Raw genomic sequence first — 15653 nt, forward strand, 5'->3', positions numbered from 1 at the left:
GGAAAAGTACTTTTAGCCTTCTGAGCTATCCCTTTGATTTCTTATACCTTTGTGCAAGCCACACAAAACAGAGCCAGGTTGGTGAGCTGATGAGACAGACAGCAATTGTTTTTCCTGTGCAAAAGGAAGTGACCAGGTCCTGGGGCTCAAGCAGTTGTGCCCCTGTTTGGTGAATCAGGATGGGGCTGCTCATGCTGAGCAGCCTCGTCACAGCCCTTTGATCTGTCACCATTGGACAGTCTCAGAGGCGTTGGAAGAAGTAGCACACCCAGAGCAGTGCTGGGGATTTGAGGTCCTGTCCAGAGGAGGTTTAATTCATCTGGGTCAGATCTGATCTCACCTTCAGGTGTTGTTTTTTTTCAGTCAATTTAAGGAGAGCTGTCTCCTTTTTGCTTCAGCTGTATTTTCAAAGGGTAGCAAAGCACTTGCCAAGGGTGAAAGGTAGCTGAAGAGACTGACAGCTGAGCACACCAGCTGCCTGACCTTTGTAATTGCAGCTTTCCAAGAACTGAAAACGGTTCTTTTATCTTTTATCTTTGTTTAGTTTTGGTGTGTGTGTGTTTTTTTTTTTTAAACCTCACTTCTCAGAGCCTTTAGAGGAAGGGCACATTATCTTCAGAATGACAGTGGCATGAATGACGGGTGGGGATGGAGGGGGCATCATTGCCCTTCTCTAACAGGGCCCACCATTCATCTGAGACATCTCAGGAAGTTCTCTGTGACCACACACTATCATCTGCTCCTGTTCACCTCATGGCTTTTTTTGTTATTGGTGGTTTTATTTTGTTTTGTTTTGTTTTGTTTTTGTTGTTTTGTTTTATTTATTTTATTTTATTTTACTTATTGTCTTTCCAAGTGGAGATATATTTGAAAAGCTAGGTGCGTGCATACGTGAGGCTGTATTTCCTTCTGAGATAATATTAAAGACAAGCAAATTTGGGTGCCTTCATATGCCATTCACTGCTTATGTCCTCACTTTGGTATCTATTTCCTTTCTTCTTCAGGAAAATGGGGGTCACTGCCCCAGTGTGACCCCTCTCTAAGGTACAACAAAACACAGACTGCCCGCCCCTCTCCCTCCGACACCTCCCAGTATGGATGGCTTGATTGAGCAAAACAGCGTGCTGATGCACAATAAGATCGCCGAAGCCGGGAAAAGGAACGGTTTAATTAACACAAGGAACTTGGTAGCAGAGAGCCGAGATGGTCTGGTCTCCGTCTACCCAACCCCGCAGTACCAGAGCCACCGAGCGGGGAGCCTTTCCTCTCCGAGCTGCCTGGAGAATGGCAGGAGCGACCCCGTGCAGCAGCTCCTGGATCCCAACATGCTGCAGCAGACGGTGGAGTCCCACTACCGGCCCAACATCATCCTCTACTCAGAGAACGTGCTGCGCTCGTGGGGCGAGAGCATCGGCTCGGAGTGCTGCGAAACCACCTTCATCGAGGACCGCTCCCCCACCAAGGACAGCCTGGAGTACCCGGACAGCAAGTTCATCGACCTCTCGGCAGATGACATCAAGATTCACACCCTCTCCTACGATGTGGAGGAGGAGGAGGATTTCCAGGAACTAGAGGTCAGATGTCACTCGGGATCTTTGGGGAAGGCTTGGGGGGGAGAACATAAAGGGCTTAAGTGCACAGCTTCTGAGTTCTGGTCTTCTTGGGATCAGATGTATTGCTCTCTCCTCCATCCAGGACAGTGAGCATTTGCTCATCTTTATTTGTTGGGTAAGGTCCCAACTCTGTGGATATTCCCAGTGAATGGGCTGATCACAAAGTGAAGAAGACCCATGTGCTTAAATGCAGGTAACGCTGGGGCCAGGAGCATCTGTCCACAGCTTGTCTTACTCAGCAGACCAACATCGTCTGATACTTTCTCCTGACTTGAGCTGGGTATAGAGCTGATAGTTTTGCTTACTGGCTCAAACAAGAAGCATGTCTCTTTGTGAAAACAAAACCAGAAGTCTCTGGGTTTCTAGCCACAATGAATCCCATGCGTTTGAAAAAGATTTTTTTCTGATGGAGCGAAACACTTCATTACACCCCAAATGTAATGTTTTCTTTCACTAGGTTCCTGTGCTTCATTGATTGCTCACATGAAAGTAATATAAATTTTGTTCTCCAAATGGGGTACTCTGTGGAAATCAACTTCATTCTTTCTTAAATGATGCATTTTTAACTTTAGAAAATCTCTGGCTATTTGGCTGAAACCAGCTGCCCAAAGGTAGCGTAGATTTTTACTGGCCAGTGTATGTGGGAATGGAGGGTGTTCATGATGCTGCTAATTACAAAACTTTTTCCACTATTGATCATAGGCTCCTAACCTAGCAAAGACCATTTGGCAGTCTGGAGCAAAGGCATAGCTTCAACCTGAATGTCCAAGATGAGATCTAGAGATTATTTTCTCATGTTCTCTCTTGCAGGGTTTTTCTCCATTGAGACCTAACAAGTCCTAAAACTTCTATTTTCACCTCCTGTAATACCAGTGTCTCACCCTGCACAGGGGCAACTCAACAAGAGCCTGACTGTTTTATTCTCCTTTTTCTCTGTATTGCTAAGGTATAGAGAGAGAGGTGTTTTTCCTGGTGTGTGCCAGTAATGTAGTATTCAATACCTCCACAGGGAGACAAGAAGTTTCTCTCCGGGGCCCATGATGGTGCTAGCTCAAATCGCACCCTTCTGCAGCATTTCAAAGGGGCTGTGGGAAACCTCATTTTTTATAAAATCATAATAAAAGGTCTAGATGCTGCCTTTTTGCCCTAGATTCTGTCATGCAGCAGTTGTGATGCAAGTGACTGCAGCAGGCAGTAATTGCCTAATGGTGTTATTGACACATCTGGCCTGACATTGAGGCAGAAAAAAATAAAAGACTACCTCCTGTCAATCCAAATCCAGCAAGGCTTTCTTTAGCTAGAATGGGCTAAAAAAAGACCAGGGAAATATGCAGAAAAACAACAACAACAACAAAATATTTTGTACCAAGAATATTTTGCCATTTCTTGGTGGGATTTTTAAGTGCCTTTGCAATGTAGGGCATTCTATCCATTGGCACCACAGGAGCCTGGATCAGCTTTGCAGAGAAAACACTCGTTGCCAGAAAATCACCTGTAAAACTGGAGATCTGGGGAAAGGGACTTCACCTTCCTCCTCCCAAGATCTCCAGGAGAGAAAGGAGAGAGTTTGTCTCCCCATGACTTTGCAAATGCTTGTGACATGCTGCAACAGTGTGTGCATCGTTTTCCCAGGGTTCTCCTTCCTGTCCTTCTGTGTTACTGTGCTCGTAAACAAAGAGGTGTAAGGATGCCCTTCCCTGGGCTTAATTAGTACAGAGGTTTGCTAGAGATATAGCTGCATGTGCTGAGACTCCAGGAAAAAAAAAAAAAGTATTTGAAGACAGCAGTCACCAAGTGGAGGAATGAACCATACTAGATCTTTAAGTACATAAAAAAAAAAATTGCCTATCTGTCCAAATGAGAAATACAGCATCTGAATCATGCAGCATGAGTCTGGCCCAGTAGAAAGCTTTTTTTTTTCCCCACCAGTTACTGACAAGAAGAAAATGCATTTTTAAATTTCTAATACACCCAAAGTAGGGTGGAGAGGTTTAGTAGAAGGACTGGGAGCAAAAGTTAGGAGAACAGCAAGAGAGGATAATATAGGAGAGGTGCAAGCTTCTGCTTCCACACTGAGAGACTCAAAGAGATTTTTTTTCTCAAATTTTGTTTCCAGGATGAACGGCACATTTCTGAGTATCTTGCCACATTGACTGTCATGCCACAGCTCATGGAGGGATGGGAGATGCATAGCCTAAGAACAGATCAGAGTTTAGTTCTTCTAAGGCTTTTTTGTCTTTATACATCTGCTTTGGCACTTCCTTCTGGGGGAAAAAAATAGCATTAGCTACAACAAAACACTAACAACATTTCCCTTTTGTAAACTTTAGTAAAGAGGGAAGCTTCATGCAGAAGAGCTGTTGTCTTTTGGTCTCTTGGAGATGGGAGCTAACTCCTTGCCATGCATATCCCGGCAAGGAAAGTGGATTGTCAACACAGGCATCTCAGTAAAATGTCTTCTGGGAGACAGAACAACCCTGGGGTTGTGAGTTTTTTCCTTTCTGGCCTTGCTCACATCTCTCTGACACTGCCTGTGTTAGTGCAAAGCACCTGCCTCAGGGGTTTCAGGACTGGATATTTAGTTTCTTGGAAATGTGGAAAAATCTAACTCATCCTCTTGTAATGAGCCCCACCGTGTAATACTTAGCTGGAGTCTGTGGACACATGACAGGAACAGCTTTTATGCACCCTGCTGGTCAGTGTGTTCCTGCCAATGTTTTGTTTTTGAAGAGAGTCAGGCTTTTGACAAGCAGAAAGATTGTTGTTTTCTTGAAGAAAACTTTGCCACAGCTGAATGTACTGGGAAAAGCCAGCTGTTTTGACTGACAGCGATGTGGTTTCGGTTTGAAGAGCTGACCCAACAGGCTGCGGAGGTTGCTGCTCTGCTGCCTGTCATCCCCTTCAGGATGGGTTTCACCAGACCATCAATATCTTCAACAACTTGCCTACAAGGAGACATCTTCTTCCTTCTCCAGGTGCAGCGAATTTGAAAAATCCTGGGAGATATAGTGGAGGATCAGGAGATGTCCAAAGCAGGGGTGCTGGCATTCGCTGCAACAATGCAGCCGTATTTAACTTTGGCATTTCTTTACCAGAAGTGTGTCTCAGGTCCTGGCATAACATTATACGGAAATCACAATTTTCTGGAGGAAAAAACATCTCTGCAACAGCTCTCATTAGCATATCCAGCCCCACTTTGCTCCAGCAATTACCAGGCATGAAAGCAGAAGGCTGTGCATTCTGTCAAAGCTTTAAACTTCTCCTTTCTGTGCCCATCCCCGAAATCGAACGATTCCCTATTTAGGTATCTCTGGAACGCTTATAAATATCTTATGAGTTCTTTATGCCACAACTAATGGACAGACAACTTGTCAAATGTGGTGGCAGTGAAATATTACATGTGCTCCTAGCTGAAATACTCTCCTGTTAGAGTTCATGTGTAAATGCAGTGCCATCCAGAAACATCATTTGTCATATTACACTCCTGCTACTCTTCCTCCTAGCCCCTAGATAGATGGCTTATTTAGAGGAATCCAAGCTATTGATGGCAGAAAATTGAATTATTCATATGTGTCGCATAAAAGAATACATCTGAGTTCTCTCTTAAAACCTTTTTTCCCAGCGAAGTCTGACACAGTCTCTGCAAAGCGAAATAAATAGAATGTTCTGGGGAGTGAAAGAAGAAAAGAAATGTAATGCTTTCAAGCTAAAACTTCCTTTTTTTTTTTTTTTCTCCCTGTGAATTGCTGGATGCTGCTGTGAAAACCCATCCCTTTGACATGAGCATAAAAGTGTAGAGACAGAAGGTGGATCCTAAACCATGTCCTGTTCCATCTAACTGCTCTGCACAGCATGCCCAAGCACCTCCCATCTCTGTGTCTTCTGCAATGTAAAGAGAAGGCCATGGAGGTGGTTTATGCAAGGGAACCCCCGACATGCATGTCTTCTCACAAAGCTGCCAGCTTGCAGGGTCTTGGACTATCCTGCATCATGATGAGAAGAGATGAGCTGTTGCGTCCTGAGCCTCCCCTGGGACCAGAAATCCAGAAAGTGTGTTTGGACACCCCCTGGGGAGGTGTCCACCCCCTGGAGAAGAACCGTGGAAGGACTGCATGAAACTGAGTCTCAAAACAGTGGTAGATATGTTTCAGTGTAAATAAATGGAAACTAATATGTTTACAGAAAAGTAATCTAATCTATGTGGACTTGGTGCTGAGCTTCTAACTGTGAGCTGCAGCTCAGGAAAGAAACTGAGAAGAGATTACTTGTCAGTTCTCTGAAGTTTCAGAGCACCGTGTGCAGGTCAAGCCAATAAGACAAGAAAATTTTGGATGTCATAAAGAACACCACCGATGACAAGACAGGGCACCGGCAGCATTTTGCTGCTGTATAAAAGCTCACTGCAACCCACTATCTACATGGCATTTGTATTTGTGGTCCTCACTTCTTAATGACGTAGTGGAGATAGGAAAAGGTAACAAAAATGATCAAGAGGAAGCTGCAGCCTCCTTACAGAAAGCGATGAGAAATGTTGGGACTCTCCATTTTGTAGAGGAGAAAGCCGAGGGATGTATGAGCCTCTTGGATGCACAAGATCATGAAGGTGGAGGACAAGGGGAATGCAGACCTGCTGCTCAGCAAACCTGCAGTAGTAGAAGCTGGGGAAACGTGAGAGAAACTTGAGAGAACTATTGAGAGATTGCCTTAACACAGATATCTTAAAATTGTTCTTCACATACGGGGCAGTGAACACTTGGTGAACTTGCTGTCATAGGAGGTAGTGGTGGAGGAACAGCAAGTTCAAAAAGGATTAGACTGATTTATGGACAACGGATCCATAAAAAGCTATTAAAAGCAATTGGCACGGTTTTTCTTTCTAATACCTTGAACAACAGTTGTGGATGCTGGGAGAGCACAAGGGATGGGCTGCAAAGTGTCCAGGTTTATGTGAGCTCCCTGCACAGCAATGTCCTGCTGCTTCTGTCAGGGGCCGAGCACAGGGATCAACGGACCTGACCCCATAGGACACGCTTTATGCCTCCATGTTCCTTCACAGGCACATTATTAACAGGTTACACGAGAGATTACACTTCATTTGCATTTGATTTATTTTCTTCCCTTAGAGGAGAAGCCACTGGAGTCTGGAGATACTGAGCCCTGCCAAGGGATATTAACCTTTAATAGCCAGCCCTAGGTGAGGGGAGCATGGCTGGGAAGTCACGTCCAGCAGTCTCCAAGTGCCCTTCTATGAATCTTGCTTATGGCAGCCTGGTCCCAGAGCAATTCTCTTTCTCATCATCACTTCCCTGAGTTGCTGGACTGACACTGTACAGGCCTCCAGCCCCTAAGCAGCAGGAGCTGTGGGTGGGCCGCACGCTGTCACTAGCAGAAGGTGGGGATGGGGCACACATCCCTGAGGAGCGGAGCACTAAGAAAGCTGTGTCAGCTGCAAAGCAAAAAGGGAACAGCTGTGGAGGGTCACTTCCCCTCTAGCTTGAGCTGTGTAATGTTACTTTTTCAGTTAAAGTGCCACACATGTGCCTTCCCAGTGAACTCACTGGGGTTCTGGATGGAAGCCCCTGTCACTCACACAAAGATCAGGGATATTTACTTCATGGCTGTTATTACTGCTCTCAAAAAGGAGTGTGATTTAGGAGACTATGGCAGCTGGCCCAGTCCTGTATGGATTTGTTTATGGCTTTCTGCAGTAATCGCCTTCCAGAGGCAATGTGTTGAGTGTAAGTTACAGATGAGCTATAGACAGACTGGCTGTAGGTGTCCAGAGAGCATCACAAGGTAGTTGAACAAAATTCAGGAGGAAGAATGGGCTTGGACATCTGCACCAAGGTTTGTTTTTGTTTTTTCTCCTGTAACATTTTGGCATTGTGAGGGGATTTATAAAAAGCTTTCTAAGTAAGGGGTGACACCTGCAAGCCCATTCTGGAAGGCTGGCTGCTTGACTGGCAAGGCATTTTAGACAGGGAGTTGAGGAAGCAAGAGGAATTTGCACCGACCAGGTGAGGGTTTGTGGACTACAGAACATTTAAATACCTTTAAAATTGAATGGGAGCAAGTGGAAAACTCAAAATGGTAAAAGTAAATGAAATAAACAGGCAAATAAATAAGTAAATAAATATTACACTGACATGCCAAAGAATCCTTGATGGCAACAGGCTTTAGAGACATCACCCATTAAGAAAGCATCAGCCAGATGATGCTCAGCGACAAGTGCATTGAGGAAGAACGGTGATAGACTACAGCCCTTGCTGGGAGAGCTACCTTCCAGCATGCTGCCTTCACCATCTGCTGCAGTGAGGTCAACACAGACTGCTTGCTGAAGAGCAAAGGGATGGAGAGCACTGGTCAGAATAGGGCCTCATGTTTAACCACATTACCAAACCAGGCATTGCGAGGAGGGAAACAGAGCACACATTATCTTACAGTTGCATCATGTTGGTCCTTGCCAAAGCCTGACCACAGGACCATCTGGATCTGAAGCAGAACACACATGTCCATACCAGAAATCAGTTTTGTATGTAGTCTGTGTGTTACTGAATCGGTTGCTTTGAAGGACAAAAAAAAAAAAAAAAAAGAGTCATGCCAAAAGGGCTGTTTCCTGCAAGTCCATCAAAGATTGCAGGCAGCTGTGGTTCACAGCAGACCTCGTTGTCTGACTTCACCAATGTGACCAGCATTTAGCTGCTGGAAAGAACTACGTGACCATCAGGTCCAGCCTCCAGTATGTCACAGACAGCCCATGGCAGGCTGCCTGGAGAGCCTTTGTTTGCTCGTAATGTCTCGGCTGAGGTAAAGCACATAGCTTTTAGGGATAGCTAGCTTCAATTTAAAAAAGGTCTTTGTGTAATAGAAAATCCATTACAACTGCAGAAAAGTGTTCATCACCATCTCTGTTAAAAATCTGCACCTTGTGTCTGCTCTTCCTCTGTTCCGCTTTCAGTCACTGGGGTTTCTTATGATTTTCTGCCAAACAACAGAGCTGTCTGATCAGAAATTATCTACTCACAGAGGCACTTAGAGATTGTGATGAAATTGCATCTTAAAGCTATCTTACAAGTGAAGTTGGCCTTTTTACCTTCTTCCTGGGTGAAAGATTTCCTTCGGCATGATGCACATGGGTTTTTGATTCTGAATCTTTTTGAATTCTGAATCTTCTGAATCCTTTTGATTCTGAATGCCTTGCACTGTGCCGAGTGATTTCTGCTTCCAGATTTGACTGATTGATTGACTTCTGCTCCTAGTCATTTGGGGAATGCCAGAAGCACCCCCCTTGAATGTAGAACTCAAGGTTTCCCATCAGATTGTCCAGCACCCAAATTCCAGCTCTGCAAAATCCCACAAACTCCGTGTCTGGGAAGTAGATACCTCCCTTCTCCCAACAAAGTTTATTTCTCCTACTCATCCTTCATTACATTCAGTTTCTGCAACAATCTGCTTTATGTCCTGCCCACATCACTTATGTCTAATGAAGTGTAGGGCTGCAGAGGTGTGCACCATTTAGAAATGTGGGCATAAGAGAGAGTCAAAGAGCTGGTGTGGGGGAGTCCCATCTGGAGGAAAGGGAAAGGGAAAGGGAAAGGGAAAGGGAAAGGGAAAGGGAAAGGGAAAGGGAAAGGGAAAGGGAAAGGGAAAGGGAAAGGGAAAGGGAAAGGGAAAGGGAAAGGGAAAGGGAAAGGGAAAGGGAAAGGGAAGGAAGGGAAGGGAAGGGAAGGGAAGGGAAGGGAAGGGAAGGGAAGGGAAGGGAAGGGAAGGGAAGGGAAGGGAAGGGAAGGGAAGGGAAGGGAAGGGAAGGGAAGGGAAGGGAAAGGGAAAGGGAAAGGGAAAGGGAAGGAAAGGGAAGGAAAGGGAAGGAAAGGGAAGGAAAGGGAAGGAAAGGAAAGAAAGGGAAGGAAAGGAAAGGAAAGGAAAGGAAAGGAAAGGAAAGGAAAGGAAAGGAAAGGAAAGGAAAGGAAAGGAAAGGAAAGGAAAGGAAAGGAAAGGAAAGGAAAGGAAAGGAAAGGAAAGGAAAGGAAAGGAAAGGAAAGGAAAGGAAAGGAAAGGAAAGGAAAGGAAAGGAAAGGAAAGGAAAGGAAAGGAAAGGAAAGGAGAAAAAGAGCTGCTTTCCTTCTTTGTCATTCTGTGTCATGCTGTGCTTTCTGCAGGATTTCATGCCCTGGGGAGATGTCCTCTGGGGCCTGTTCTGGCAACTCCAATATTGCCATCACTCTTGAAATCACCTCTTTCTCTTAACAGCCATGAAAATGCTTGTGGATAAACTGAAACTGGAGACTGCTTTATCCTGTGCTCTCTTTTCAGCTAAACTCCAAGCTTGTTGGCAAGGGACACACAGAAATAGTCAGTCAGGATGAGGAGGGTTGGTGTCATTGTAATAACTGTTTTTGCTACAAAGGATCCACTGAAAGCAGAAAGTCCCTACTGTGTGCTCAGCAACCTCAGAGATCATTTGTCATTTCTGCTACAGGGCTGTTTGCACAGGTATTTGTTCGTACAGCAGCATCTCGCATGGGCTGCAGAGAGCAGCGCATTTGGCAAGGGGAGTGACTGTGGACCTTGCAGAGATTACACATGCAAGCATAAAGATGTGTCTCCAAGACAAAGCCTGACTTCAAGTGGAAAGATGCTGCCTTCTGTAAATATTCTCTGCATGTCGTGGTTAAAAGTTGTTGCACCATTACCATGTAAGTCGCTGGAACTGGTGGTCAGGTCTGAAAAGGAGTGAATCCCTCAAAATCCTGAAGAGGCGGTCAGCTGTTGCTGCTGATGCTTGATGAGCCACGATCATCCTGTCCCTTGTCACTTACTGCATTGCAGCTGCCTCAGGTTGTATTTTACTTTGTTTCCATCCCAAGGTTTTAGTAGCATCATGAAGACGGTGATGACTTTTGTTTGAGGAGCTTTGTTCAAAGAAGATAACTTGGTCATGTCTTTATCACCTCAGTAATAAGCCTGGAGTTACTGGGAGTTGCCACAAGAGTAACAATTAGGGATCTCTTCGCTACTGATGAACAGAACATCACCTCAAGCAAGAAAGGAATGCTCTTTGCCAAGTATTTTTTTTCTTTTGGTTACACAAGTTTTAATTTCATTGCTTACTCTTTGGCTGTAGTATGTATTGGTGGTGGTACTGTAGCAAGGAAAAAAAAAATGATATTCAGATTGCTTATTCTCATCTAGACCAATATTAAGTAAAGAAAAGCTTGTCTGTGCAGTTTTGCTCACCACCCAAACTTTGAAAATTAGTTATTTTATTCTCTAGCTTCTGCAAGAGTTAAAAGCTTTCAGTCAGATTAGTGTGATTATGATGTAGTAAGTACTATGTAAGTTTATGAAGAGGCTGTTAAACATGAAAGGAGCAATGCTGTGGACAAGAATATTCCTGATTATGCAGGATTAGTCAGTTAACCCAAAGCGATTATAACTGGTGACAGAAATTCTGATCTCTCAGCAACTCTAGTATCCAGCACATCAGCACCAGTGTGCAGCCCTTGTGAAATCACGACCAAGTGAAGACAGTCAGCCAGATTGTCAAAAGCTTCCCCATGTTAAAAACGTTTCTGGATAGGAAAGATGTCTAGATAACCTCAGGCTTGTTGGAGGGGGGCACATTATAAGAGAAAATTAGAACATTAGCCAGGAATGCTTGCTTGGAGGAAAAAGCATTTATCCAGAAGGGGTAAGAGATACGTTTTTTTACATTCTCTGATCAGAATTGTTGTTACCCTTGGTGAGTGACAGTAAGATCGTCTACTCCAATATAAATACTACAGGGACTTCACCCATCAAAACAGCATTCACAGCACAAATCTACAGTTCAATTAGTACATTTCTATAGCGACTTCATCTTTCCCAACAAGAGTTTTTATGTTATCATAATTAAGAAAACTTCTGCTATTATACTCTTGCAATCTAACAGCCACATCTCAAGTTTGCATGGAAACTGTCTAACGTGTCATGATTTCACCACCCTGAGAATGCTTTCTGAAAAGCAGCAAAACTGATAATTTTATGGTTCATCATTTGATCAAAGTTATCTAGAGCTTCTTAGCCACATTTCATCTTGATCTACAACAAAAGGCAATTTGAAATACCAGACAGGTAGTCTCCACAGATACAATATCAGCACGCTACTCAGCCAACAACTGGGTAATCAAAAGCATTTTCCATTTTATCTTCCCTGTCATGAAATTCAGGTAAGGGCACTGTTTCAAGAGACAGTTTCAGCAATGATGTGGATTTTCTTCCTTCCCCTCCCTCCTTTTACTCTCGAAATGAAAGATTATTGATATTAAAAGTGACTTACACACCCTGTTCTGAAAATTGAAGCAGAAAGGTAAGTAACCAAGCTCAAAAGCTGTACAACAGCATCAACAGATGTCCTTTCAGAAGCAGGACTTTATTGAGTTTGGGCCAAATAGAGCTTTGTCATTTATGCTAGGTTATCAAGGCTCACAAAACAGGCTGGGGTGTCCCACAGAGTTGTTTTGCACATGCAGGTGTTCCTGTGCACCACAGTCTCAGAGCATGGGGACATGTCCCTCCCACAGCCCAGGCCTCTCTGGTCTGTGGCCGGTGTTTCCCAGCAATTCCTCTGGAAGTGGTCTGTCCATCTTAGCAAGCAATGGGTCAGCTCACCTGTCTGGTTCCCAAATGAGTTGGTTCAGGAAGTAAATGCTTTATCTGATGCTAAGTCTTTCAAATATGATTAGGCTGCCTGTGTTTTCTGGGTCCTTCTTAATCATGGCTCACTAGTAGTCGGCTGTCATTTAGAAACTTACCCCTTTGCATATGATTTCATTTTCATCTTGGACACCTAGCAGTCTGTTCAGGAATTTCTAGGTTATAACTCACTGGTGGAAGAATATCAGTTTAGCACTCATTTTGGCTAAAAGGCCAGTCACAGGACCCATGCACAGGACAAGTTTCTAAATATGACATCTTTCAGTGTCTTTATTTCATTAAGTACTGCACAGCATTTCTCCTACAATCAGTAAAGAACAAGCAACCCCAGAAGACTTTTGAGAAGATTTTCAGCCACCTCATCTCAGACTGGAGATGCTCCCAGGGTGACTTAAAAACTTTGTGGGACCCTTCTTGCACCAAAGCTCTTACTCCAAATTCTGGAATAACCACAGCCTCAGTGCCTGTTGTTGCATGTGGACTCCCTGCATGTGAGGAAGAAGCAACCAGAGAACAGGCTCTCTTCTATCTCTCTTCTATCCAAAATCTCTGATCATTTCTCATTTCTTGCCTTCTAGTTCACGGGAGAGCGGTGGAGGCTGTGAAATAAGGAGTGGGGAATCCCCTGGTATTAGTAAGGAGGACACCAGTGCTGTTCATGCAGTAGGAGAGAACAAGAGGACTGACTGTGGCACGGGGCTGGGGGTGCTTTCACCAAGCTTTCATGATGGCAGAGCAGATCCAATCCCAACCTACAACTTGCAGATATAACACCATGCCTCTGAGCTGTGCTCCCACTTCACTCCTGTTTAATCTGGGGGTAGATGAAGGGGTTTCAACCTCTCAGCCTCCCCTCAGGCTGCTGCTAAAGCAGGAGATTCATTCCTTTGTGACCACTTCTGGAGGGCAGGGAGGGGGATGTGCCATGGCCACAGTGTCCACTCCTACATGTCACCATCACGAGTGGACACTGCAGGAGGACATGCCAACTCCTGTGGTCCTGTCACTGTTGGGCCATAACAGAGCAGAATGGGTGCACAGACCCTGAAGAACAGGGTGCAAATGCCCCCAGAATTGGCCCTGTGCATGGTAGGGAACCCAGGGTGGGACACCAGAAGCCTCCACCATGAGTGCTGGAGGCCTGTCTTCCAGGAAACGCCCTGGGGTGACTGGTGAGAGTTTTATGGGCAGATGATCACGGCCTTGGCCCATGGTGGAGGAGAAATAATGATATAATTAGCCAGCACTTCTACATTTCTCTCTCCTTTGCTATTCCAGAGCGATTACTCAAGTGACACCGAAAGCGAAGACAATTTCCTGATGATGCCACCAAGAGACCATCTCGGCCTCACTGTGTTCTCCATGCTCTGCTGTTTCTGGCCACTGGGAATTGCTGCCTTTTACCTGTCTCATGAGGTAATGCTAAAGTATATCCTGCTAATTATTAATTTTGCATCCACAAAGTAGCTATTATCCCTCACTGGCAAGGAAAGTTCACCAAGACACGCATGTGGTCAAGACACCCTCTCAGGGTGGTGGGAGGTGGTTAAACAGAGTCGTGTGTATGCGTGAGACACTGTTCTCCACCTTGCTATGTCTCTGTGGTGGTAGTGGTAGTCTTGTGAGATATTTTAGTGAGCAACGGATTGACAAAATATACTAGGTTTTAATTGACAATGGTCAGGTTCCATTGACCAAAGTACAGCTAGGGATTTTCTCTGTATACAAATTTTGAGTGGAAAACACCCTTGCTATATCAAACATTCAGATTTCCCATTGGGTAAAATAATTTAGTGGTTCCTAAGCTGATCATCTGGAAAAGAAAAACAGGAGTAGAAATTCATTTCTGTTCTACAGAAGCAGATTTGCTTTCCAGGAAAGTGTTTCCTTTCCCACTGAAAAATTGCTCAGTCTGTTCTTTTTGTCCAACACTAATGTATAAGTAGTTTTTACCAGAGAAGCAATGGTGTTTTGGTTTTGTTTCCTTCCTGAGACAGGCTTGCAGTTTCCAGCCTGTGCCTAACAACCACCTAATGCCCCATCATTTGTTTCGACAAGTATGTCTTCAGAAGTGCCTGCAGAGTAATTATTGAGTTTCCCAGCAGGGCAGAAAATGTAACATGACAGAAAGTCACACTAGAAGTCTCATCAGTGACTGCAAGGAAACATTCGCTTGTATTTCTATCTGCTGGTGGTAGCAGTGCCTATTGGAAATACACTCTGTGCTCTGCAGCACCAAAATCATTCACCCTCTTGCCTGCCTTTCTTATCTGCCTGCTCTACACATCTACCAGCATGGCGTATTTGTCAAAACAGAGCGGGCACTTCAGATCTGAAGAATCCTGCCCTTTAATATCAAATAAAGAGACAAGGCATGACTGTTGGTTATTTATTTGTTTGTTTATTTTGTTTTGTTTTGTTTTAATTTAAATGGTCTATCATTGAACTTTAAAGCCTCTGAGACAATTAAAGTTTGTCCAGTGGAAAATAGTAAGTTTCCTTGTCTGAGTGCTATTGATTTCTCAAGTTTGGGTCAGGGGATTTGCCTGATGATGATGACAGCACAAAGTAAGGAATTGGGAGGAAGCCACAAGCACTTTGGTACTTGGACAAGGCAGGATTTTTCACCAAAGCTGCAGCAAAGGAAGGGTTCTGAGTATGACATCACTGGCACTGTATTTGCACTGTGTTGGGGAAAACAGTGCATTCATTAATTTCCTGCAGTAGCATTCCTTTGGGAGGCCTGGGGACTGCTAGCTGGATTTATCCAAAGAGTGAAAGCCCAGTGCAGCTCAATAAATGCAAAACAAACAACATAATAAAGTACTAAAAAGCAGCTTGGCTGAGAAGCTAATGTGCTGAGAGCCAGCATACGAAGGACAAGACATCATAATAGCTGTGATCTGATCCCAGGGGCCTGCATGACCCCGTAAGACCCTGCTGCCTTGATACGAGCATAAGAAAGGTGGGAAAGCTCTTGTGAAGGCGGGGAAGAGAATGTATTCGGAAAAGGAGAGACTGCCTTTACATTATGTTTTGATGGCCTCTTCCCAAGGGGGTGTTAGGACCAGGGACTTGCTGGTTTGAGTCCTGGAGCTTCCCGTGTGGGTGACTGAAGCACAGCGAAGTGTTAATGGGATGTTTCTGAAACTACCGGGCTTAATGATGGATGAGGACAGTTCTTTTCATTTAATTTCCTCCTTTAAAAAACAAGGTGAGAGGGCTGATGAAACGAGGTAGCATTCAGAATGATCTTTTATATGTGAGGTAGTAAAACATTATGTCCTGTTAGCGTGCAGCTTCTATTTATGGAGATCTTTTAACTTGAACTCCTGAATAAAATTT

The 15653-nt window shown here is 44.4% G+C and overlaps 1 protein-coding gene across 2 annotated transcripts in view; it reads left to right on the forward strand.

The window, feature by feature from the left end:
- SYNDIG1 (synapse differentiation inducing 1) overlaps positions 1-15653 on the forward strand; it is a 73226-nt gene that overhangs the window by 12336 nt on the left and 45237 nt on the right. The window contains exons 2-4 of one of the 2 annotated variants that reach the window (XM_083828560.1): positions 1005-1574; positions 13587-13724; positions 14306-14598. In XM_083828560.1, the coding sequence (XP_083684686.1) occupies positions 1095-1574; positions 13587-13724; positions 14306-14401 (714 nt within the window). In that variant the 5' untranslated portion in view covers positions 1005-1094 and the 3' untranslated portion in view covers positions 14402-14598. Of the gene's footprint in view, positions 1-1004; positions 1575-13586; positions 13725-14305; positions 14599-15653 lie in introns of those variants that run through there. The other variant, XM_083828559.1, reaches the window with a different exon arrangement.

The sequence above is a fragment of the Anser anser genome, assembly GCF_964211835.1.
Source record: "Anser anser genome assembly, chromosome: 3".
Taxonomy (NCBI): domain Eukaryota; kingdom Metazoa; phylum Chordata; class Aves; order Anseriformes; family Anatidae; genus Anser; species Anser anser.